Genomic DNA, 26,276 nt, shown 5'->3' with positions numbered 1-26,276 from the left:
TAAAGGGGCCAGTCAAAACTACAAAAAAGAGGAGGGGGATAAAAACACCTTTTTATTGTACAAATTCCCAAAATGACTCCCGCCCTCCCAAATATTATATGCAATTATTAATAATACAAAATGAGGATTTCATATTATATAAAGCCCTTCTTTTCAAGCTCAGGCCTCAAGTTTCTCCATCGCAGTCCACACAGGAGGGAAATAAAAATCACTGCCACACAAACAGTTTCTGCAAAGCCACCTTGGATGCATGAACGCTGGAGTCGAAGTGTGTTGTTCAGTCACATTCCAGAAGACAAGATGGTTATTTCCAACTCATTTGGAGGCTTTTTTTATACATATATTTTCAGCTTTCAACAAAGAAAAAAACAAAACAAACAAACATCCACTCAGGCTTGATTGGCGGCAATGTCGTGTGTGTAGTTTTGTTCCAGCATGTTGAGAGGCCACAAGTCTACAACTTTCATCATTGTTTAACCGTTACTTTGCTGTCAAACATTAAACAGACTCTGCAGTCATCACAGTGAGATTATACAACCAAAAAGGTCTTATCAGAGATTTTCAGGACGATGATATAAACAGTGAGGAAAAACTTCGAGTGAAGCTTTAAAATCATGTCCACATGATACGAATAAATTCTTGCAATAAAAAGCCCTTAAAGGAAAACTGAAAAGTGAAGAACACAAAGGGATAAGACACTGTCAGTCTAGTCACGCTTTAAACTAATTAAAATTGCACTGATAAATTGTAAAGTGGTCATATAAACGATACATATATGAACACTGTCAAATGACCATCAACCCCCTGAGAGCTTCTCCCTATTCATGAAGCATATTATCCCAATCAGTATTTAATCATGTTGATGCATAATTTACTAATCCATGACAAAGACCATGTGGAACATTAAAACACCTAAAAGGCCTGTTGCTTTCAATTATACCAGTTTTTTTTTTTCTTAGTTTTTTCTTGAAACGTTATCATCACAGCTTCTTTCACAGCAACGCTGCACTGTGTTCAGCGACTGTGCTCATAGTTTTACACGTGATGATTAAATCCACGTGAGAAATCCAAAATTCACACAGCTAAGACTTGTGTAGTACCATGAATGGAAACAAAAAACATGAAAGTAGAAAAAATGTTGGCGCCTGCTCATCCTGTTGTCCAGTCTACTTGAATGGAGTCTGAATTTTTACAGCTCCTGCCCTCTCTGTCTTTCAGTACTGTAAGCTTCCTCATAGGACTGCTAAGTGCAGGCAGGCTATAGGTTCTCCCCCGGCTGATACTGCGGCTCAGTGGCGGTGAAATAGTCCTCCAGGAACGACTGCAGATACTCGAAGGTGGGCCTCTCATCCGGTTCCTTCTTCCAGCAGTGCTTCATCATCTCGTGCAGGGACTCGGGGCACCCTTGGGGACAGGGCATGCGGTAACCTCGCTCCACCTGCTCCAGCACCTCCCGGTTCACCATTCCTGAGGAGGAAGAACTTTTAAATGAAAGCCTAGTTTTCTGCCTCTGAGGTCATCAGAGAGGAACGTAAATGATTGGAGGAAAAAAATAAATAAATAAATAAAAAAAAATCGCCCAGATAATCATCAATGGCCTTATAAACACAGGCCAGGATCATATTTCTCATTTCAGAGGTTGTCTAATCTTTCTTTATAAACCCAAGACCTTTCATGCACTATATTAGATTATGGTTGACATTAATATGGATTTTTTTTATTATTATTATAAAGAGAAGTGGAAAATTCAAACCAGGAAATAATTTTTCTCCTTTGATAAATGATTTATTGGCCATCCCTTTGAGAGTAGGATGAGAAGATTAATTCCACTCTCATGAAGACAGGAGAGTTATGTTAGCTTAGCATAATGACGGCAAACGGGAAACGGCAAGTGATGTAACACAAATTTACATGTACAGTGTTTCATCACGTTTCATGTATCTGTTACATTATTAAACTGATACACGGGATGATCAATGCAAACTATTGATCTTGAAGTGCTGTAAAGCTGATTTTGTTCCTCTTGGAAGGAGCCAAGCTATCTGTTTCACCATTATCTGTCTTTACTAATTCCTAAAGCCTAATCCCTTATTCCTTTAATTAACCATCAAATTTGGTGTTTATTAATTGCTGCCAATGGACTGATCTAATTATCTTTTCAGCACTACTTCACATACTCGAGCTGTGTGTGAAAGTAGTGCAGAACGCTGCGGGCGCTGCTCCCTGGGGCAGTACCAGTCTGGCAGATGGTTATAAACAAGAGTGGTGTTCAATCTCCTGATCGTTCTTCACCAGATGGTCTCATCTAATCCTAAATATGTGTGCGACTGTGCGTGCGTGTGTGGATGTCAGCGTTACCCCTGCAGAGGCATAAACAACCGGCAGAGACAATGTCAGACAGGGAGCTTTACTTCGTCCCCGGACATTAACAAACACGCCAGGTCGATGTCTGCTTTCAGACAGACAGCTGGTGACTATGGCTGTGATTCACCATCCTCTGACGCTGGGATTTATTATTATTTTTTCATTTCACATCCACATTCATTTTGCCTCGTGCGTGAGTGTGTGTGTGTTGACTGCCGTTTACCTGGGTAGGGCACTCTGCCTTTGGTGACGAGCTCAGTGAGTAAGATGCCGAAGGACCATACGTCTGACTTGATGGTGAAGCGGCCGTACAGGGCGGCCTCTGGGGCCGTCCATTTAATTGGAAATTTGGCTCCTGAATGTGAAGGAGAGGAAAAGGTGGTCAGGTGATCCCACTAGAGGGCATACGTGTTCATTTACAGGAAACTGCATGACCCACAGTTAGATCATAATTGATAATTTTCTGTCCCCGAGCATCACTCGTTCATATGGACAGAAAAGTCCTTCTATCACATTAAATCTTAACAACTGAAGTAGTGAACAACTGAACAAACGCTTGCTCAACTAACTTCACGCAGAGGTTTCTCTGTGACAGAATTATTTGCTCTGTTGTGAGCACAGTGTTCGCTTTCATTTGCTAATGATAATTAACTATTTGACAGTCTATTTGACAGTCAGCCATGCTCTCTGGGGAGTCCACTTTTCCTGTTGCTGTGCAAACTCACTGATGCCAACACACCAAACTGGAAAACATTATTCACACTTTATGGGCATTAGCATTTTGACATTGTTATTGTAAACAACCTATTCTGCAAAGGAACATTGTCATTTAGTTCAATCACCACACTGATCGATCACCAGCCAGATCAACAGCATAACTTAGACTCCTCAGTCCTTTGCAAAAACAAAAAGCTGTTTCGAACCTTTATTCGAAATGTAACTATGCAGCTACAAACATGAGAAACAAATAATGAAGCCAAATTTGTCAGCATGCCTTTTTTAGTAATTTGTTGAGGCAGCCCTTTCAGCAGCAGGCAAAGTAGATATAAATTCTCTCAGCGTGTTAAAAGCACAACTAATCAGAGGGAACAGGAGCATCTGGTTTCCACCATTAGCCTAATACACCATGATGGGAGACAGTAGGGTGTCGTCCTGGCTGCTCTATCCATTTCTACTTTGACTCACTCACCTGTGAGTCAGACTGTTTGTGTACGTGTGTGTGTATGTGTGTGCGCGTTTATGCACCAACCTTGCCTCGCCGTGTATTCGTTGTCCTCGATCAACCTAGCCAGACCAAAGTCAGCAATCTTGCACACCAGGTTATCGCCCACAAGGATATTAGCAGCACGCAGGTCTCTGTGGATGTAGTTCATCCTCTCGATGAAGGCCATGCCGTCAGCAATCTTGAAAACAAAGTGTTTGACAGCGTTTCGTGACTGCCACTTCACTAAATCATTTTTAGCTTCTTACACTCGCAACATCAAACTCTTTGAGAGAGAGTGAAAGAACAAAAGCAAATTGTGCCAAATCTGGGAGGAAGACATGTCTACCTGAGGCTGTAGTTCTTTTTTTAAAATCCAAAGCTTAAAATAGAGCTCTGAACTCAACAGTGTGATTCACTGACACAAATTTTGCACTCATGAAAGAACAACAAAAAAAGATTTGTCTCACCTTTGCAGCCATGTCCACCAGCAAGACAAGCTTCAAAAATTTGCCATCACCTTCTTTAATAAAGTCAAGCAAGCTTCCTAAAAAACAAGAGGAGTGAGAATTAATAAAGAGCAGCAGCTGATGGGGCAGGGAATGAGCTGCATACTAATATACAAGATTTCAGTATTTCAATTAAGCTCTCCATCCCATAGCTTAAACTGAATGTAACATTTAGCTGTAATTTGGTGATTCATAGTGATTATTTATGATATATTTACACACATATCTAATTACTTGTAAAACCCTGAAAAAAAATCGCATTGCAGTTGAAGCTATGAAAACCTCCCACAAAACTACTGCAGTTTTCAATTAAACATCCCCGTTTCAGACCCTGGAAACCACAAGGGACTTCCAAGGACTTTCAATCTGTACAGCATATTAATTAAAAGGTCCATAAAAATGTACATTTTTCCTTTAAGGAAATGAGAACGCATATATCTGACATCACTGCTGCGCCTGAAAAACCAAGGCTGTGTGATCGGTTTTGTGCCTGGAAGGGCTAAGGCTTGATGTTGTTTAGGTTCTCTTTAAAAATAGATCTCATCTGTGTGGTAACAGGAAACAGCTGAGTTTGATGTTGGTTTGTGGAAAGTCTATTCAATTGCCAGTGAAATGTTCCAGTTTGCAGCTTTTTAAACAGGTTTTGGTTTCACCTTTGGCCATGTATTCAGTGACTATGTAGATGGGTTCCTCAGACACCACTGCATAAAGAGGCACCAGTTTATCATGTCTGAGTTTCTTCATGATCTGAGCCTCTTGGAGGAAAGCCTCTGGCGACATGGTTCCTGGCTTCAGCGTCTTTATGGCCACCTTTGTGGTGCCATTCCACGTGCCTGCGCAGACAAAGACAGGGAAAGAAAAGCCCATCAGCCACAGGGGTAATCAGTGTTGTTAATGGGCTGGGAGCAAGACAAAATCATTAATTAGCTCCTGTAATTGCCCAGACATGTGCTGTCATGCGTGCACTTCTCGCAAAAGTATCCCTGGGTTGAGCAGTTAGAAGTGTACAGTTGAACCGGGAATAGATACATTTGGCTGGAGCGGTCCTCCTGACTGAGATAAGGATGATACAACAAACAGGGGAAACTACGGGAGGAAGTGGACAAGTTTGGACTAAACTATACAAAATAAATATAGGTTTTGTAAGTGTTTGCGTGTGTTCGGTCTCTGCATTTCTTACATAAGTCTGGGCAGATTTTTTATTTCCCGATCTACAGTACTACCAGTGAATCTTAAACACGTCTATGATGCCAGAAAGTGTTCTCAACATGTTCCCGTCCCGTCTTGTTTTGTTTTGCTTTGGCTCTTACCCATCCAGACCTCTCCAAAGCAGCCCTGCCCCAGTTTGAGCTCCAGTCGCAGCGACTCCCGGGGAATCTCCCAGGCATCTTTAGCCAGTCCCTGGGTCTGAGGCTTGACTGTGGGGCAAACAGTTGTCAGCCTGTGGCACAGCCCGTCAGCATGCTCTGCAAGAAAGTGAGCCAACGGAGATCAAAAGGCTACATTATACCCACCGGGGGTCATTTACACCCAACAGTCTACGAACCACCATCCAGTCTTTTTCATGCATCGATTCATTCCATTTGATGTTGATGAATGTAGACGCTCTCATGCTCACGGTGATGAAATATAAATGAGATTAAGTAGCTTTTTAACAGACCGAAAACCTCTCCAGAGTCACTCTGAAATGAAGTGGCTTTGTAGCAATTTAACCTCAACCCTCCTCAGGCCAGAGACGAGGTAGGAGGATCAAAGTCATGAATGCTCCATCAATTGTTATGAAAATTTAAGGCTATTCCTCTCCCTTGGTAACACTCTGGGGCCTTTTGTAAGTAGCACAGTAAACTGCATGGTGGCACAGAGCAGCGGGCGTGACAAAGTCATTTTCAGGATAATTCCTGGAGGTGCCATGAAGAATTGTGACAAATAATGAATCAGAGCTCAGAGCAAAAATACTGAGAAAGGCAAAGCACGCCACATACCTGTGTAGTGTTTGACAAGCTTCTGTAATGTGTCAAACTGTGCTCGGGTGGTGATGTAGTAGCCCCCGTTGTCAAGCTTGCGGATCTTGTAGTGTTTCACATTGTCACCTTTGGCTTCATCCCAGTCTCGTATGGAGAGTGAATAAGCGCCTTGAAGAGGCAAAAGAAATGATGCAAGTAGACTAAAATTTAGGGACTAATTGGGACTTCAGATTTCAGAAGGACAAAAAACATAAAAAGGCCATCATCACCTTTAGTAGTTTCACTCTCTCGCACTAAGAAAGTCCCTCGATGGTTCCCTGTATTCAGCAGCAACCTCTCAGCGTCTTTGCGACCCATTTTACCAAAATACCACCTAAAAGAATGCATGAAGCAAATGTAGCTGCAGGTTGAAAAGTTTACTATTAAAACTCAGTAACACATTAATTACACGTCCTGGTGCATAATGGAATAAATCACATCAAGATGCTTCTTTCAGGTTGTAAAGCCATTAATGTTGGACAGATGTGCTCTGATGCAAACCATATGAGATGAACTCATGCTAGCGCCGTAAGCCTCCTGGCACAGTTGCCATGAATGGATTAATGAGGTTAGAGGCAGCAACAAGGCCTTACTCTTCAGCCTGGATGGAGTCAGCGGGGGCCACATAATTGCTCGGGATGTAGCCTTTCTTTCCAGTGTTGATGGAGCGAGCCTCCCACCAGTCTCCCTCTCTGCAGGGGGGCAATAACACAGAGACATGAGAGGAATGGTTCATGCAACTGTCGACCGAGGACTGATATTTACATCCAGCTGTGACTGATACTGTGGACAAAATTGATCAGTGGTGGTAATTGTTAATTATTTATGGGTCAGTTCAAAGTCTACACAATTTATACACCTTTGTGGAAAAAGATTTGGCCTGTGAAACTGTTAAATACAGACTTTTATGTTTCACTGACATCTTAAGATTGTTGCCTTTAAAACTGATTCTAATAATATAACATCAGATGATAAAGCTATAGCCACAGGCAGCATCTTCGCAAGGACAAAGGTCCAAAGCAGCAGAGTGCAGCATCAGGAAACAGCACTCATCTAGACAAGAGAACAGGTGCGCCTGAACATTGTTGCACAAGAGAGAGGAATTATTCATAGCATGCTACTTGTGTATAAAAATATCCAAATAAATGTCCGTAATAGAGAAAAATTAGATTGTTACGTATTGTTGATGATCTGAAAGCGATCTCCCTTTTTAAACGTAAGATCATCTGATGTTCGGGCTTCGTAGTCATACAAGGCCACAAAGAATGTAACACCACCTAAAAAACACAGGAAGATGCCACAAATGAATACATAACAGTAAATAACCGACAGCGATGCAGGGACAGGAGATGATGGGGGTGTGCAAAGAACAAGTCGGGAGGCAGCAGGTTTGTTTGTGTGTGTGACTCATTACAGACAAATTTGTGGTGATAAATCGGTCTCGCCAGGGTCTGGGAGCACATGCGGAATTGATTTTCTTTGACTTGTGGTTTTACGACATGGTTCTCCAACATGGAAATATGAATGTGACTAGACTCCAGAAAGACAAGCAGTGCTACAATATATGCACATAAATATGCAGTTTATCAGAACAATTTTAGATAGAATTATCTCCCTAGGTACAGAAATCGAGATCTCATCAGTCATACTTCAGTATTTGCTGACTAATTAACACAAGATCACAAATGAAACACTACACATAGTTCAGTAAATTATAGTTTGGGTTCATCCCGTTCTCACTCTGCTTGCTGTGCAGCCACAGGCCCAGACAGATGACATTCACACACCCACCACTAACAACAATGCTGTCAGTAGTAATCCCATTATCACCTTCAGAAAGCAAATATCACGGCAATGCCACCTAAACCCCCCTCTGACGGCAGAAAATCCAATATGGAGGATGATTACAACCTAAATCCCACCTAAACAGGAGGGTTCAATTTCTGTCTCATCTCTCTGCTCGCAGGATTGCTGTAAGATGCTCAGATACATTTAGTGATCGCAGTCAGCAGCAGGTGTTATTTATAACAGGGAAGAAAACACTGTGACATGTCAGGTTAGCAAACTGTCCAAACTAAGATCAGCGCTCAGTTTCATTGCATGTTTGGATTTTATGTATTATAAATCATTTGTCCTTGTAGGCAGCCTTTGATTTCCATGAGTCTAATCACAAGTGTGAAGCAGAATTACAGCCGCGTGGTTATACGCTCCACAACGACCAGACCGGCTACAGTTTATTAGCACGTGAATTCTCTCATTACGGGCAAAAAATATTTTTGTGCGATCGCTATGACCTTGGCTCTTGACCACAAGATGTTAATCAGTCCATTTTTGAGTTCAGATGAAAGTTTGTGAAAAAAAAAAAATCCACTGCTATTGCTGTCAGTGGCTGGCTTATGTGATCACATCATGTCTGATTTTAGTTTTTTTTTTTTTTTTTTGCTCTTATAATCATAATGTAGGTGTGTCTAAAAATAAGATGTCGATGGATTACCCATGTGCCACAAGTCTCTGCAACTTAACTTAAATGCCAGATGAAAAATATGTTATTAAAGAAGGGTACCATATGGCATTATGGAAATACGATCATAGAAGAATAAAAAGATTAAAAACAATGTCAGTGCAGCCAGCAGTAAACCTCAGTAAGGTCCTTTTATCGGCATAACGCCTTCAAACAATAAGTACTCACTAGGGACAGCACCAGAGAAGGAGTTGGACACAGGACCGGAGAAGGACGACGACATCCCTCCAAACGGAGTGATGGCAGAAGAGGAGCCACCGAATGGTGTGAGGGTGTGGTTAAAATTTGCAGCACCAGAGGCCTGAGGCTGACTCTGCTGCAGCTGGGTGGGATCCGGCCCATAATGACCTATGTGAGGCGTGGTGGCGGCGGCGTTGGGGTCGGACACCAGGGAGTTCTCTGGCTGATACTTCATTGAAGGACCTTTGTCCTCTTTGCTCTTGATGCAGCCCATCGTTCCTCCTTTCCTGCACAGACAACACAAAGGCTTCAATTTCATGCCAGCAGATTGTAAAATATGAAAACATTAACAACAGCAACACAAGGCCTGCAGGTGCTCTAATGAAGATTTAACCTGATATTATCACGTGAGTGTTGCAGCCATCAAGACTATAAGCCATGTGGTAAGTGGGACATAAATCCGCTTTCAGTCACTCACAAGTCGAACATGGCCGTGTAGATTCAGCCACATGCACGGTTTGATGTATGATAGTGTGAAATGCAGGACTACAAAGCTGATCATCAGTTTATATTGTTGTGACATAATGTCGTGGTTGTTTCAAAAAGAGATTTCCCAGACCAGGCGGCATCAGGGGTCAGGGGACCGCACCACAACTTACAAATTAAACATAACAACGGAGAGCAGAAACTGCTACGTACAACACCTCTGACTTGAATTGTGACTCTCAGTTTGCAGAACCTTACTAAAAGAGACACAAAATACCACAGTACCACAAACACCACAGCTGCATTGCAGTTTGCAGCCATCTGTAACTGGGGGCTTATCGTCTCAGAATACGCTCACGTCTCAACCTAAGAACGCGAAAAGATTGAAAACATTGGCGAGGCTGTCATTCCTGCTTCTGACATAATTTGGCTCCAGTCATCTGGAGATTTTTTTTTTTTTTCTTACGAGGTGGAAGCCCAGAAAATGTGGACACAGTCAGACACGCTCATAAAGAAGTCTGAGCTCAGAGCAACCAGAAAGGTTTTTATTCGTCAGCAACAATGGCTGTCAAGAAGGACGTGGTTCACTGGCACTGACACATTCAAATAAAGTAAACAACAGAGGACTGAAGTGAAATGGAAGCTTTTATTTATGGATGATGCCAAAGAAGAAGACGCTGAATATGAAGCCAGAAGAAAAGGTGGTGCAACCGAACAGCATTGAGGCCCAGGTTGGAAAGCAGTTCAGAGAATCACTATCATTCAGTACGTAAAGAGAGGAGCAGCAACACATCTTTCACTCGAACTGGGGCCTTGATATTTGGAGGCAGGAGGGATTTTTTTCCTCATCAGAGAGGGAGGGGTGCAATCGAGTTCATTGAGTTCGCCATCTGAACTGCCAAAGAAATCAAGTAAATGGGGACAAACCACAAAAGCCTTCCAAAGATTCAGTACACTTTGCTTGAGGAAAACCATACAACTGGTGAAATTGTAGGTTACAGCTCTGGTCAAATTTAACAGAAGGGCTTTATGAGTGGTCAGTCACTGGAGATGGGTGGAAAGAAACAAATTTCTTAAAAAATTGCATCAAAGGAACTAACCAATAAATCTGATCTCAGAAGTTAAATCTGGAGCCAATATGTTGAGAATGCTGGAAAAAAGACTTTCAGTTTATGAGCCAATCTTTCCTTTTAACACTGAGACAAAACAAGTGTCACAGAAAACAGAGGGTGTCCCTCTGTCGCTTGGTCCGCCATGGTGGGCCTGTATTTCATCATCAGCAATAAGGGAGTCTGGCTTGTCAGGTCAGCAGTGAACTTAACACGCCGTAAAACGTTGGCCGGTGTCGAACTGAAGACAACTCCTTTCCACAAGGCGTACCCGAATGAATCACAAATGCACAAATACTGATATTCTAATATGCTTAAATGTATTCGCACAATGTAACACACAATGTACTAGGCCCGAGAACAATCCCATAACAGATAACAATACTTTTAGTCATTTACTGCGTCAAAACACAATCACAGTCATGTTGGCATTGCAGCATTTATCTGTCGCCTCACACAAATTAATTCATTAGCTACAGTTGTTATTAGTTCCAGCCTCTTTATTGGTTAGCGGTAACATTAGTAAGAAAAGCTCCCATCAGAGAGAATGATGGTGCTTATTTATCTGTCGGCAGTGACTGTGTGCTCAGACACGCCTGTTCCCTCGTCATATTTCTACCAATAAAAAGAAATGTAATAAAACAGTCACCATGTTTGAAACAGCACTCGGCTGTGTAAACGAAGCAGGCTGTTCTAGAGAAATATTATTCAATGTGCATTATGGATGACAAACCTTTTTTATATATATATATATATATATATATATATATATATATATATATATATATATATATATATATAAATAAATATAAATATATAGAAATATATTTTTGTCTTTTGTTTGAAACCAGGCAGACAGTGGCAGCTCTACCAGTTTGAGGATTTAACCTAAGAGGATAATAACAGAAGGAGCCAGGAGCCTCCATCACATCTGAGCTCATTTTGGCCTGATATGACCCTCAATATTTGTCAGTGAGCAGCCTTCCAGGGCTGAGCAGGATCTCTGTCAGGGGAGCTCTGAAGGGTGACATGATGCAGACCGGCTTTTCCCGAAGCCCGTGAATCAGCTCAGCTCACCGCCTGTCTTTGGCTTAAATCATCAGCCTTTATAGTAATGACATCACAACACCAGAGTGAGACTGCCATGACACTGGAACAGGTGAAGGTTTACACAACAACAGTGTTCATCTACTAAATACCATAATCTGTGCAGCCAGAGTTTGCTGCGGTGAACCTTAAATGTCTAAACGTCTCACTGGATTTTATATCCAACCCTCAAACAAGATCATTCCTGAACAGCGGAGCCATGAGACCACAAGCAAAATCTGCCCTGCTGCTATTTATGGAAACTTATTCTAATTGCTAACAACATCCCATCCAGCGCCCCGAAGGAAGATAACATGACCTACAACAGCACCTCACATGCAAACACAGGAGAACTTCCAACTGCACCAGTTGGAGGTACGTTATAAAGAGACAATGAGACAGGAAGGTGAGGAGTTGAAATGAGGAAGTTTACATGTACTCATACATGTATATACAGAAGCGCCTTCCTCTCCCTCATTTGGAAAGATGCAGCTCTATTGTTTTAGTGCCGCAGATGGAGACAAGAGTAAGCCTGACTTTTCAATCAAAGCATTGTAATCCAAAACAGACTGAAGCGATTACAAATCAGAGTAAACATTTCTTTTTTTCAGCCAACTCAACTGTGAAATCATTGAGCTCTCAAAAACTAATGTGCGTATTCTTTTTGCCAGCTTGTGAAGACCCTGATGTGAATAGATAAATGAAAAAGGACATAAAAGTCTTGACAGTTATTTAAGTGTCTGTAAGTTTATGTGCCATCTTTGATTTATATTCCAACTTCAGTGAGGTTCGATTGCCCTGGAAGAATCTGTAAAACAGATAGCTGGAAGGGATTCAGAGTCCTGATCAGGGACACCTCATTTAAATACAACTGAAGCGGCTGGAGGTGAAAAGAAGCTCACAGTTAAAAAAAAAAAAAAAAAAAAAAAAAAAGCAGCAACAAAAAATTACAGAATTTTACAACTGAGCAAAAAACTTGCAAATCTAATTTGGACTCCTTTCTAATAAGTTGAATTTGTTGCATTGCCAGTGGTCATGCTTTATTCACGCGACCTCCTGGTGAGGTAACACTGAAGTCTCGGGGCAGGAGGAGCCCTCACGTTAAATACCAAAGTGCTATATCTGTTAAATGAGTGCATAGCCAGGATTGCCGGAGTATCGCAGGAAATGGCCAATAAATGAAACACTAAACATAGTTGTTGATGTCTGGGCAGGATCCAGATGTCCCCCTGAGGGACCACGTCCCCAGTGAACATCTGAGGTTTATTGTGACCCCTGACCTTTTGTTCCTACTTGTTTTTGACTAAAGCATATGCAGTTCCATGTGGCTGTTCCGAGAAATCCTCTCGTGCTCTCACTTTTACCAGCTTTGGCGTCTTTGTTTCGCTGTAAGCTTTATTCATGCAGGCTCACGTAATCCTGATTTCAGCCCGTGAGTATCTCTATGAACAGAGAGCTGCGCGTACTAAACCAAAAGCAGACCTCACTGAATCAGCTGGGGAAAAAAAAAACATTTACTATAGTTGTTCAAAACCATCTCTGTGTGTTCTACAGATATGAAATCTAAACTTTTCATTTTCTTACATTACACTTATAATTCAAAGTGCCTCTCTTATCTACTGACCTGCCAGCAGTTTCCTTCCCCCAACTCTGACCACACTGTGAAAATTCCACACGGGCTTCACAAAACGCTGATAAGACAGACGGGACCTCCTGCTCTCTGATGTCGAACAGTGAAAACCGTAAAGAATTTTAAAGAAGGCTGCAGAGACGAAGCTGAGATGAGAAAGGTGAAACTACGCGATTATCTGAGGGCGGTTCCGTCTACATTTTCTCTCCTGGTTGGCAGAAAACAAGGACATAACTACAGTTTTGGCTTTGTCTTACTAATGCTCACTTGATCCATCGAAAATCTTTCAGCAGCATCTTTATTTGTCATTCCCCAGCCACTGTTCCTGCTTTTCACATGTAGCATTTAATGGTCTTTTATCATTTTGAACTGAATTTGTTTGTCTCTTTGTTAATGATCATCAGATCAGTAAGTAATGAATTCTAACTGTGTGAGGCTGAATTTAGGCACAGTGGTGATTCACACCAAACGCATACATCAGAATGCTAACATGCTAAGGAAGACTAAGCTGCTACGAGGCTTGCTTTTTATTTCTTTTTAAAACAGGTGCATTGTTTACCATATTCACAATGCAAGCATAAGCTAATTGGCATGAAACGCAATTCTACGGCTGAGGCCGTCGTTGTGTTGTGCCAGAGGAAAACTAATGGGATCACATAGGTAATGAGGCTTTATCCTCTGGGAAGCGTGAACGTCTGCGCATATTTAATGCAAATCCAATGAAATGGTTGAAGGGATATTTCATTGTGAAGTACAATGTTGGCGTGAGTCACTCAGAATGGCCTTCCCTTTAAGCCAAACGACTAAAACCTCACTTAATAAAAACATTCATTGGGTGAAGCAGATTAACAACGTTTCATCAGAGAAGACATTCATTTACCAAGCAGATGGACTCAAATGGGTGAAGTGACAGTCGATGAGTTACACCTCATGTTACTTTATCCATTATTGACCACACATGTATTTCATATCTTTCTCTTTTAGATTAGACTTTAAATCATATTTTAAAAAGGCAGAAGGCACCCATTACTGATGAATAAAACTAATGGCTCTGAAATAAATTTGAGTCTTGTCAGCATTGCACCGAATCAAACAACCTCCGTCCCCTCTGGCTGAGATGATCGAGACTTTTATGAAGTTCACAGTTTGGCTGGCTGAGAGTCAGACGGACAAACTGAGAGGAAGTGCGATGGTGTAGTTCTTTGAGCCATCACACAGCCATCAGGCAGTCTGAGTGAAAGCCTGGACAGCTGTTAGCAGCTGACACTGTGGCTGCAGACAGGGAGGGTCTCTGGGGCTCGACTGGGCTTCAGATCTGCTACAGATGCGACTTGCCACCATCCACCACGTTTCTCTAAAGCTAAAACTGGGCCGCGGAGAAATGCTGTGTGATAGGATGGATTTAAAGACGTGCACCGTGAGGAGAAACATTAATAAAATGTTCATATTCAGATTGAAAGTATTCTGGGGGTAGAAATGTGTTTCAAGAACTCATCCGGCCGCTTACGAACAAACTGAAGGCATGGAGACATTTGTAAAGAAGATTTGACACCAAATAGAGGCAGACGATCTCTCTTGGAAATGAACGGAGAGAATCGATTTTTGTCACCAGTTTCATTCCACAGCACTCAATACTGTCCTGAGGGAAGAGCTGTCGTGGAGTTTCAGGATGATGATTTCACTTATTTTACTTAACTTGACAAGATCATGTGTAAAAAAAAAAAAAAAAAAAAAAAAAACCTTTACGCTAAACCTCACTGAACTTCTTTTGGTTGTGTCAGTTGTCGTGCTGCCAGACAACAGACAGCACATATTTTTGTAGAGTAACAGCTCTCCTGGGAATACCTGAACACTGGCACCTGAGCATTGAGTTATTTTGGGAAGTTGTGCGTCTCCAGCCACTCATCTGTCAGCACCTAACGGGGCTGGGTGTTTGAAGTGTCGACATCTGATGGAGCAACTGTAAACCCCATATCGTAGCCTGAAACGGGCCGTTTTCTTTGGAAAAACCGGTGAACTAAATTGTGATTCTGCATTTCTGCTGATTGTCCACTGAGATGTGGCAACCTCCCCGTGAAACCTCTGGTTTGAAGGCTTCCTCAGAAGTCAGGGGTTTGCTGCCTTGCTCAAAGGATTTGCGAGGAGCATCAGAGTATGAATAAGATGAGATGAGTACTGGATTGGGATTCAGTATCAGCAGGTAATGGAGCTACTGGATCGAACCACAACATGCCGCTCTGTCCTGTCACACACCCAAATAAAATGTCTAAGCTTCTAACTTGTGAATGATGTGAACAAAGGCTTCAAACCCGCTTCGTTGCAAAAAGTCACACACAAGTCTTGTGAGTCATGTGATTTTTTATGCTATAAGTAATTCTAAACAAGCTGAGTTTTATGAAAGGAGCCTACTGTGCAGCTGATTTTATTTAGTGTTGGGACAAAACACTAAACTCGACATTCGCAGTGAAATGTAAGTAGAAGTGCTCACGTCTGATGAATGTTTAGACATTGAAACTATTTGCTTTGTTGACTTGTACACACAATGAATAACATCATAACTCGATGTCAACAAAGCCACCGTCCGTTCATTGTCCGTGCAGTGATGTTAGTTCCTCTTCAACTTCCCTCACCAGCGGTTTTCCAAGCAGGCTGTTCTGTGAGTGCATCTTCCACATGACATATTATCTAAGCCTGACAGTCAGTGTTTTTCCTCAGAGCTGTGACTCAAAAAAAAAAAAAAAAAAAAAAAAACCCTCAAAAGAGGAAATGGATCATAGAAGCACAGTAAACGAAGAGTAAAGCAACAGCACGGCTTGATGAACATAATGAAGTTGTGACTCAGCTGTTTATTCAGTATTTTTCAATTCAGACTGGCAGCATCACCAAAAGGTCCTGAACCACATCCTCCTCCACCCCCACTATCATCATCATCAGCCTGACGTCTGGATAATCGGAATAACATGAGTCAAAGACTGGGTCATATCTCTGGGACCATGAGGTGGTGTGTATCTCCTGTCTGGGTCTTGGTCAGAAAAGAGCAAACATCTGTCAACAGCGGTCAAAATAAACGAAAAAACATTCAAGATACCAATAATCAAACCAGACCAGATTAACACCACACTGACAAGTAAAGTTCATTTATGAAGCCTAATCCATCCCACATGATCACTTCAACATTTTTAAATCGCTGTCATGGCATTTGGCTTTAATCTGATGACCCTGTCCTACTTTTAAGTTTTTATCTGCTGTCTGATGTGGTCATATTCCACCGAGACCAAAAGCACATGCTCTGTATATGTTTTTTTTTTTTAACCAAATGATTTAACTGGTTCTGTATAGCTATAGATCTGCAGGGAAACTCGCAGTAAACTACACAGGAATATAATGAAATGTCAGACAGTCGAGCAGCAGCTGCTGCGTCTCGGCCCATCTGATCCTGCAGCTCTGACAAAGACCACTTTAATTTACCTTCACCAACACCGGCGTCCTTTCTCTTGGTGTGTGTTCTCCTCTTTCCCCCCCTCCTTCCCTCCCCTTTAAATCAGATCCGGGCGGTGGAGGGGGGAGACCACAGAAAAATAAGAATAAAAATAAGAATCCGAGTTACTCCAACCGAGAAAGAGCCGCCTTCATCCTCACTTCGGAGTCCAGACTGAGAGCTGAAGTTCAGTGAAAGTGGAGGCTGATGGAGCTGATGGAGCTGATGGAGCTGATGGGGTCAGTCAGTGCTGTCAGAGGGCAGAGCTCCGAGTCCGGCTGCAGCATGACAGCCATTCACAAAACAAAAAGAAAAAGTGTCCCACCTCTCTGCAGCCTCCACTTCCTACTGCCAAAGTTGCATCAACCCCCGCACACACAATAACATGGCCGACCGGAGCCACACAGCTGGGGCTGCACACGGATCCTCGGACCGGGCTCTGCAGGAGGGGAGCCCGCTGGATCGGGAGGGAAAAGGGGGTAAAGGGGTGGTGGAGGTGGGTTGTAAAAATAAAAAAACAAAAACAAAAGATGGAAATGTCGGATCCGAAGCGGAGGAGCAGGCCGCCGGGTGGAGGATGGCCTCATGCAGGCTGCAAAAAGGAGCGTCCTCCTTTTGGACCCACTTCAGTGGAGCTCTCACGCCCCCTGCTGGGGACGATGCTGCTACTGCACCTGTCCGGGCACAAAGGGGGTAACTGTGATTTCAGATCATTGATTCATTCACTCATTGAGCAACTGTGGGGCAAATAAACGAATTAAATTTTATTTCATTTCATTTTTCTCATGCAATACTTCTGATTTTTTTTCCCACTGTTTGTTTTACACCAGAAATAATGCCAGGGAGAGAGATATAACTTTTATTTATTCAATTTCCAGTAACATTACTATTATTTATTACAGTATTTACTTTATATGAACTGCAGTTATTTAAAAAAATCCAGTTCTCCAACAAAGATAATTAACATTCTCCTCATCCGACATGAAAACAGCATAAAGGTGAGTAAAAATTGATTTCACCTCAGTTTCAGCAATTCCACCCCTCATCCTAAAACTGCCCCTTTAAGGTAATGAAGGTCAAAATGTTCTGACATAATAAAGACACGTCCTCACTAAACTAAAATGTGTTCATAAAAACACAAGGAGACGCACAACACACACTCTTTACAAATTAGATTTAAAACACCATGTTCTGTCAACATTGTCCCATAAAAGCTGAGTACAGCGGCACTTGAGTCATGAGACTATAACTTCATTAAAACACAATGTCAACAGCGGCGGCAGCTATAAAAGGCCAACAAATGCTGAAATTAAAATGAGTCATATGTTCTTCTCAGTCATAGACCATACGGTCATTGTTCTTGTATGATTACTCACTGTGCTCTTTCCAAGCAAAAGATATTAACCTGTATAAATGTAAGGAAGCTGCTGTTTGAAGACCCATCTGAACAAACAGAAGCAGATTTCTCTCAACACATATAATTAAATAGTGTAGTATTTTTGATGATATCATCCATACAAATGAGGAGTTACTGTAAGGAGCCAGTTTCACTTACCGCACATGGATTTCATGTTACATTTAACAGATTGAGATCAGTTTTGCTAAATGATCTTTATATTATATCAACATGGGCATTTATTAAAATAAAGTATGGCCATGAGCAACACGCATGTCAATCAATTTTCAGAGGAAGAAAAATGCTTCTATAAATCGTTGCAGGGGCGATACAGTTTATTAATATTCCCTTAGTATTATTACAGGAAGGCACTTGGTGATGAGTCAAGCATTTAGTAATTACTGGATAAATAATCTTATCTATTTCATGTTCTCAGTAATTAGATTTAGGAAAACTGATATCCTGGTAACACAAATTATTTTTAAAATGTTATTAAGAGCTAAAGCTGAATCATTGGTCATCATTTTATTATAATTAGTTTTGACTGTGTTCAACACCAATATTGATTATATGATTATCTTGTTAATCAGAATTATTTTCCACTTCATAAAAAAAAACCCAACACCCACAGCCAAAAGACACTCTTATGTGTTTTAGACTTTTAAATTAAACCTTTTTCTTTCTTTTTCTTTTTTACTTGATTCATTTGAAAACCTGTGGTCCTGTAACTTTATCTTCTGGTTCTCAGGGGCAAAGTGGATAAACTACATTTTCCTAAAACCTTATTTTTGCAATTAAACACTGTGTACGATAAATGATGTTTACGCAGCCTTTCATTTCAGCTCTAAGTTTGTTTATCTCTGTGTGATATTCAACCACACATTCTTATCAGATGTTGTCGGGTCTATCTGAGGTCCTGTACTTTCCTGTCATAACCACTTGGGTGCAGTGCTCTCTCAGACCATGAAAAGCCCTCTTGAGAGATTTTTATTTTCTCAGAAGTAAAATGCTTCTTTGCTCACTTGATGTCAGACAGGCAGAAAAAGCACAGACCGCTCTGAATCACCCACTCAAGAGTCAACACAGTCACAACACCAGTGTAGAGAGAAGACGGTGCAGACTGCCCAGCTCAAAATTTAAACTAAAACAGAAAAAAAAAGTTTAGTTCAAAACTAGAGGGACAACTTTGAGGTATTTGTACTTCAGTGTTTCCAATCAGTTTCAGGATGAAAGCTGGCACACCACTATTTTTATCTTTCAACTGTATTCAACTCTTCATTGTCAGAGTAGGATTTCTCCTGAAAACATACAACAGGATGAACTAAGCAGTCGCTTCTAATGTTTTGTACGTGTGAAGCCAAACTCAACAACAAACTCCTGTTTGTGTAGAGTACAATGTCCTGTTTCAGATGTTTACATGTAAACTGTTAAACAAAAAACAAAAAAGATTCCCACTGTACACAATATCACAAAGTAAAGCAGGGATTTACAGTCCAACAAATGTATTTGTTTTTACACAAATAAATGAATGCATTGCTTTTCCACCACCGGACTCAGTGAATCCTACATCATGTGTGGTAGAGCTGGTCAGCTTCAGAAACAGCTAACCAACCAAGCCTCACCTCCGGAGGGATGTGTGTAACAAGGAAAGATTGTGAAACTGAAGTCGGCAGCAACAACAAACAAATCTTTGGTGCCACAGTTTGGGAAACTTTCTGTACTTCAGCACCGGACAGCTCCAGGAGCTTGATGGTTATTTTAAAATTCAACTTTCCGACTAATTATGACGAAGCTGTTCAGTCTAGAGCTGATATTATATGACGTGGAGCAACGAGGGTCTCACAGGAGGGTTACATTTGATCACTGCAGCGGGCAGAAGTGAAAACACGAGGAGGAAAAAGTTCAAGATTTCAAATTCTTCAGTCAGATCCTGGTCGTGTAGCGGAGTCTGACCTCTGGCCCTCACGGTGGTGGGGAGATGAAATGTCCCTCCCATTGCACCAGGCTCTAAAGGCCATGTGCTCCTTTTTATGGCGTGACGTCAGATCTGGGTATCAACTCACAATGTAATTAATGATAATGTTTGAAACCAAGACCTATCCTTTTTTTATGACTTGGCTCGGGGTCTTTCATTGACGCGGAAGAAGGATGTACTCCAATGGGACGGGGTATGTGGGGGCGATGACGCAGTCACCCACCTCCCTTCTCCAAACTCCCCCCTCTCCCCACTTACCTACGTGACTAGTGAAAAAGGCATGCCTTTCGGATTCATGAATAAAAAACCAAGAGGAGTTAAGTGCACAGGACGCAGAGAAGTTGTCCGCAGACTGATGTTTGGGGCTCCTCTTTCCGCCCATGAGAAGTGAGCTGCGGGCGCACAGAGGAGCTGCACCTCCGTTCACCAAGTACAGACCGAAGACTGAAGAGGCGCTTCACTGACGGAATAGAGAGAGAGAGAGAGAGAGAGAGAGAGAGAGAGAGAAAGAGGAGAGACTGAGATAGAGATCCTATCTCAGTTGAGGTCTTCAGCGGATTGCGTCCACCGTCGCGCAACTGGTAAGAGGAGGCAACTTTTCGGGTTTGTTTTGTTTCCGTTACGCAGCGTAAAAGTCCGGATAAAGTCTGTTTTGTGTTTAGCAACTCAAAAGGTGTGATGCGAAAGTTATACTTGTCACAGAAAAAAAAAGAAGAAAAAAAAAAAAAGAAAGATGAAATCCACCTCATTGCATCAAATTATTTTCCTCGTGAGGAGTTTGTGCACTCACTTCGTGTCGTTTTCTTCTCTTCCAGCAGGACAATGTCTAGTAAAGCGACTTTAGCCTTACTCATCTATGGAATCATAATGCATTACAGCGTCCACTGCTCACCTGTGGGGCTTAGCTTTCCCAGTGTTAGGTATGTGCACTCCTGCTTATCATTTTAAGCGCTCAGGTGTTGATTCCTTTTGGATTTTTAGGCGTGTTGCATTCAAGAGCAGCAGCGGCAGCATCAGCAGGGCAAAGAGCCCCTCTGCCTCACAGATTTGTATAAAAGCCTGTTGGATTACTGGATAACAGCATCTGACAGACAATCCATAGAGCTGCTCACACAGAAATAATTGGGGAAACAGCACCAGGGGAGCGGCACAGGCTACTGAGGCATTCAAGTAGGAGTGTCTCAATCTGACCTGCAGCCTCTCATCCACGTTTATGCCAGCAGATTTTTTTTTAAAAAAAGGGGAAATCAACATTTTTGTGCATAAAGTTTCATAAATTTATGCAGCATGGTATTGATTTTTTTTTTAATATATACATATATAAATTTAGACTTGACAGTGAGGTTTATGATGAGGATGGAAATTCCCTACCGTCCCTGGATTACGACAGAGACCAGATGGACGTGAGAAGCCCTCAGTCAGTCGACGACGTCTACACTTTGTATTACCCACCAGAGAAAAGGTAACTATCACGTCCTTTTTGCCATAAACGCAACGTTGGACCCTCCATGTCGAACATCTCATTGCTGTACAGTCCTATTTGTGTCTGTGTGCGTTGTGTACGTTGTGTGTTAGTCGGTGTGATGCGTCGTCCAAATTTTGTCATTAACTTCCAGCAGGAGAGAGTTCACTCTCACTGTCACGTTTACTTTTTATTTATGTCAAAAGAGTTTTTAATTTGTTTTGTTTTGTTTTAGTCCCAGTCTCCTTTTAACTGGATTCAGGGGAACTTAGTCGCCCTTTTTATCTTTCCTAATTGGTGATAAAAAAAAAAATAAAAAAAAAAATATATATATAACGAAAAGTCCCTAAAATAATATTTTTTATTGCTCTTAAAAAAAGAAGAAGCCAAAATTAGTTTTTTGAGTATAAACTACCAAACTGCTCAAACTATTTGAGCCAGTAAAACGCGTAAAGACACAAATGAAACGATCCTAAAACGACCTGTAGATTTCTCCCTGTGTTGAAAAAAGCTGTGTTGAAGGCCCGACCTGTGCTCTCTGAGATAGATATTTCTTTGACATTGTTGCCTCTTGCGCTGGGTGTGTGGTGACTTTACTGTGTGGCTATTTATCATCCCAGAACGGAAAGGCATGCAGACGGCATGTTTAATAAAGCCTACAGGAAAGCGCTGGGTCAGTTATCAGCCAGGAAATATCTGCATTCTCTGATGGCAAAACGTGTAGGGTAAGAACTTCTTCTTGGTTGTCACTACTTCTGTTTTTCTATTTGACGTTTCCTGTCCTTGTGCGCTTTTTTTTTTGGGTTTCTTTTGATTGATCCTTTTTTTTTTTTTTGTAATGCTCATAATTCACACTGTTATACGCACTGTACATGTCTGTGGTCCCATTATCTCCCAGCACGCTGCTAAATCAGCCTGTATTAGAGCTATAAAACCGCCCGGGGGGGGGGGGGGGGGGGGGGGGGGGGGGCACAAGCGGAGACTTGATGGATTTGGGAAGTGTCATGTACTGAGCTGCTGGGTCGTTAAGGCTCAGAGAGAGAAAGAGAGAGAGAGGAGAGAGAGAAGGGGAATTAACCTGCACAGGCTCAGCTTTATTTCCATATGAATAATTTATAGGTTCGAGTCCCAGTGGTTCCCAATGGAAGAAGGGATGGATGCAATTACCCCGGCCTCATGAGTAGGTCTTACTGCCAAATGAAAATATATGCCTAATCTTCCTGGGGTGTGCTGAAAGTTAACCAAAGACAGAACATGACTCCAATAAAGGCCCTTCTGAGCCCATTTTAAAAAGTTTTTGTCTGTAACATGACAATAGGCTGCACTGTGTCCTAATGAAATCTAATAAATGCTTTGAGATCAGGGCACAGATTTAGTCTCTGTTCTGAACTAAACGGGGAATCTGCTCATGTCATTAATTCCCCCCTCAGATGTGGACACAAAGATCCTAATTTCAGTATCCGGAGGCTTCACCTCATCACCACAGGCTGTGCGTGCAGAGGTCATGTGAATACACATGCGTCAGTGTGATGGTAAAGTGAACCCTCCCTCTTGTGTCTCTCTCGCAGCGGGGGTAAGGCGGAGGAGGACAGCTCAGAGCCCCTGTCCAAGCGACACTCAGACGGGATCTTCACAGACAGCTACAGCCGCTACCGAAAGCAAATGGCAGTCAAGAAATACCTGGCAGCAGTCCTTGGGAAAAGGTATAGACAGAGAATTAGAAACAAAGGACGCCGGCTGGCATATTTGTAGCATCCTCCCCTCCCCTCCAGAAAAAAAAACAAACAAACAAACAAACAAACAAACAAACAAAAAATTTAAGTGTGTGCAGCCCCAGATGAAGTCATTTTGAGATCTGAACAATCAGTGGATCGCTTTTGTGTTCTTAAACATGTATTTATGTATGAAGTAAGCCATTAAAATGAATATTTTGATAATAATATTGTTTTTTATTTTGTACTTAAAGCACTTAAGGACACATATCTACTTTGTGGACTAATTTTTGTTCATTGCAAAAAAAAAAAAAAAAAAAAATAGCCTCTATTTATGTATTCATTGATTTATTTTTCTTAGACCTATTTATTGAGGGGAGACAATTGTTCACACGACAATACGCTCCAACAGCCCTGTCTTTTAAACATTTAGTGGAGAGATACGCTTGTGAGGAAAATAAATCGTTTAAAAGACAATCAATGTATTGAATGCTGCTTTTTGTAAAGTGACATTAAGAGTTTAGTTGTCTTTATTCACAACAGCCTTGAAGACATAGGTATTCACCATATCCTACAAGACATAGACTTTGATGCCTTCCCGGACGGGGATGAGTTTGAGGCTTTTTTGGGAGATTGGCTGAAACAGTTCTCTCCCGAATTTCCGGTGAGTTTCAGGCTCTTTCCTGAGACCATGTCCTTGCAGGGGGGCGTCTCATGTCCTTCCCTTTTTTCTTTTTTTTTTCCCCTCTCACCTTTAACTCTTAACTTTGTGATCGTGCTCCGAACACTCAAATTCTCTTCTTCCACCTCATTTGTGCTCCTGTCACTCTAGAGTCTTACAGATTTTACCTTTAAGCCCGCCTGTATGGCCATGAGCATGCAGGCTGAATGTGGAGAGGCTCTGCTGAGACGGATATGATATGTCATACATATCACTGGTGACTGATACAAAAGATGCAGAGTTATCAGCATCCTGTCTATGGATGCAAGGAAGATTTTATGATTGCAGAAGTTATTTTAATAGATCTGATTTAGCCGAGATGTGAGCCCTGCTGGCTTTCAAAAAATGCCAGAAATCCATTTTTAAGACAATATGGGGCGCTTGTCAAGACAAAAAGAATACAATTTTAAAAACCACAACCCTGAGATGAGGACCAGAGTACTTTTGAGGTTTTTTTGTCCTTTTCTTCTACAGTGTTTACAGAGTGAGCTTACACCTTTGACTCATGTAAAGTGCCAATCTTGTGTTTCTATCAACTGGTTTCTGTGTGTTTGGAAACCTGAAGGTTTTCTCATGTCTCTCTGCCCATATAATAAGTATCACTATCATTTAAAGCAACATCAGGCAAATTTCAAAAAAAGCATAAAAAAAAAAAAAAGAAATAAAAGAAATGATACTTGTTACATGGTAACTTACCATTTGATTTGTTCTTTGTGAGAGACATATGAGGCAGTTTGAACTTTTGTGTTTGAGCCTTCTGGGTCTATTGTGCTTCCCTTTTCTGTCATGTGAACCAATGTAAAAACTACAGTAGACTGCATGATTAAAGTAATTGCACTAGCCTCCGCATCTGTGCAGACGACTCCAACCAGATGGTTTTGCTTGCTTTCTGACTACTGCAAACATATATACCTGTCATCTCTAGATGTTGTTTTGTGTTCTGTTCACCTCACTGACATTTCTACACAAGCTGTATGTTGAACTTTGTCCTCCATTGAAGAATTAATCTGAATGTACTTCACCGCTGGCAAGAATCTCTCGATCTAATGTCTAGCCTCTGCTACTTAACCAGCTGAAGATTTTGTAACTCTCTGTTAAATTGTATACTAAGAAAAAGAAAAAAAAAAAGAAGTGATTGGAAAATTAAAGTGGTCATTTTCTATCATCTCTATCTGCAGCATAGCACAAAAACTGCCACAATTGACACAATTTGATTGACACGATTAAGAACGAGAAGCGTAAACTGCAAGCACATGAGAACAAAACAAAGTTAGAGAGTTATCAAGTGAAAGCAAATAAAGAATGCAAGGGTTGGCTACAAGACCAAGGACAGGCTTGGGGGAACAGGGAATGTTATTATATGTAATTATAAAACTAACTAAGAACAAATACCAAGCAGTCCCGTAGTGTGCACACTTCCTCCCACTTCATGGGGAAACTATAGCGACACAGCAGATTTTCAGTTTTTAGACGGCAGGGTAAAGTTCTTCGGTTTGTGTTTATTGTATCAATCTTTCTTTAATTTTGCATTCTCCTCTAGGATTTGTGACGCAGGAAGCAGTTTGCGGCTGTGGTGCCTTGCATCGACTTTAAAATCGCCATGAATCACAGATGGCTATATAGTGGCCCTACAATGCTGCACATCATCAGCTTACATTTCACCCTTTTGTTGTTGTTCTTGTGTTGCACAGAGATTTGATAGGATCTCTACTATCACCCAGCTTAGACGTCAAGCGTTCTTGCTTGCACTGCTTTCTTTTGCACTTTGTTTTTAGAGCTCTAGATTAGATTTTTGTGGAAACAGAGGGAAGGATCGGTTTCCCCTCTCCATGAAACATTATATGTATGATAATGAAAGCGCCAATAGCCTTACTAAAATGAAATCATCTTCAAAGATATCTATATATATATATATTTACTGTGTAGAAAGTGAATATCAGATTACTACTCCAAGTGACGATCTGCAAAGGTCAAGTCAATTAATGTTTAAAAAAAAAAAAAAAGTGTTGTAAGATTTGTATGAATAAATTTTTGTAAACAACAAAAATTTCGTCTAATCTTTGAAGCCAATATCATCATAAGCTTTTTCGTCAAGATACATTTTAGAGAAAGAAAATGAGTGAGGGAAATAAAAACTCCTTCCATAGTTCAAATGGGATATAAGAAATGAGCAGAAAAACTATCAGGGAGGAAAACAATAGTGATACATAAACGGCATGAAATCTCAAACAGAACACACACAATCAGAAAACGCTAAACATACTGTGAATCAGTTTGGAAGCACATTCAAGCACACATCAGACGGATGGCTTCATTTTTATCTCTCCATCAGTGTGGTTGTTATGCATTTAGCCACATGGACGGTCAATAGCTGAAAAATTTATCAGCTAATCACAGAGAGAAAGGAAACAAAGGAACAAAGTGAGTCTGAATCTACGTGTCT

At 41.3% G+C, this 26,276-nt stretch overlaps 2 protein-coding genes across 2 annotated transcripts; one reads left to right on the top strand and one right to left on the bottom strand.

Annotated features, from left to right (window-relative positions):
- Positions 1–71: 71 nt before the first annotated feature.
- LOC115060753 (tyrosine-protein kinase yes) lies at positions 72–17,177 on the bottom strand. The gene is made up of 12 exons (XM_029528827.1): positions 16,558–17,177; positions 8,767–9,065; positions 7,255–7,354; positions 6,671–6,769; positions 6,308–6,411; positions 6,057–6,206; positions 5,385–5,540; positions 4,728–4,907; positions 4,036–4,112; positions 3,614–3,767; positions 2,588–2,719; positions 72–1,467 (listed from the first exon to the last, which is right to left on the bottom strand). The coding sequence occupies exons 2-12, from the start codon at positions 9,050–9,052 to the stop codon at positions 1,259–1,261; spliced, it is 1,647 nt and encodes a 548-aa protein (XP_029384687.1). The 5' UTR covers positions 9,053–9,065; positions 16,558–17,177; the 3' UTR covers positions 72–1,258.
- A 3,130-nt stretch (positions 17,178–20,307) lies between these two features.
- Positions 20,308–25,772, top strand: adcyap1a (adenylate cyclase activating polypeptide 1a). The gene is made up of 7 exons (XM_029529086.1): positions 20,308–20,519; positions 20,754–20,858; positions 21,269–21,400; positions 22,021–22,125; positions 22,969–23,103; positions 23,656–23,776; positions 25,374–25,772. Exons 2-7 carry the CDS (start codon positions 20,761–20,763, stop codon positions 25,380–25,382), a joined length of 600 nt encoding a protein of 199 aa, XP_029384946.1. The 5' UTR covers positions 20,308–20,519; positions 20,754–20,760; the 3' UTR covers positions 25,383–25,772.
- The last annotated feature ends 504 nt before the right edge of the window (positions 25,773–26,276 follow it).

This window comes from Echeneis naucrates, chromosome 20 (genome assembly GCF_900963305.1).
Source record: "Echeneis naucrates chromosome 20, fEcheNa1.1, whole genome shotgun sequence".
In the NCBI taxonomy this organism is placed as follows: Eukaryota; Metazoa; Chordata; class Actinopteri; order Carangiformes; family Echeneidae; genus Echeneis; species Echeneis naucrates.
This window is presented reverse-complemented; position numbering and strand designations above follow the sequence as displayed.

Excerpts from the sequence above, each read along its gene's own strand:
- LOC115060753 (XM_029528827.1), bottom strand. The coding sequence starts at position 9,052 with ATGGGCTGCATCAAGAGCAAAGAGGACAAAGGTCCTTCAATGAAGTAT. Across the intron at positions 5,541-6,056 it reads GCTTGTCAAACACTACACAG|AGCATGCTGACGGGCTGTGC; the intron begins GTATGTGGCGTG and ends ACTTTCTTGCAG. Across the intron at positions 2,720-3,613 it reads CGAATACACGGCGAGGCAAG|GAGCCAAATTTCCAATTAAA; the intron begins GTTGGTGCATAA and ends CTTCACATTCAG.
- adcyap1a (XM_029529086.1), top strand. The coding sequence starts at position 20,761 with ATGTCTAGTAAAGCGACTTTAGCCTTACTCATCTATGGAATCATAATG. Across the intron at positions 20,859-21,268 it reads CTTAGCTTTCCCAGTGTTAG|ACTTGACAGTGAGGTTTATG; the intron begins GTATGTGCACTC and ends ATATAAATTTAG. Across the intron at positions 23,104-23,655 it reads GCAGCAGTCCTTGGGAAAAG|CCTTGAAGACATAGGTATTC; the intron begins GTATAGACAGAG and ends TATTCACAACAG.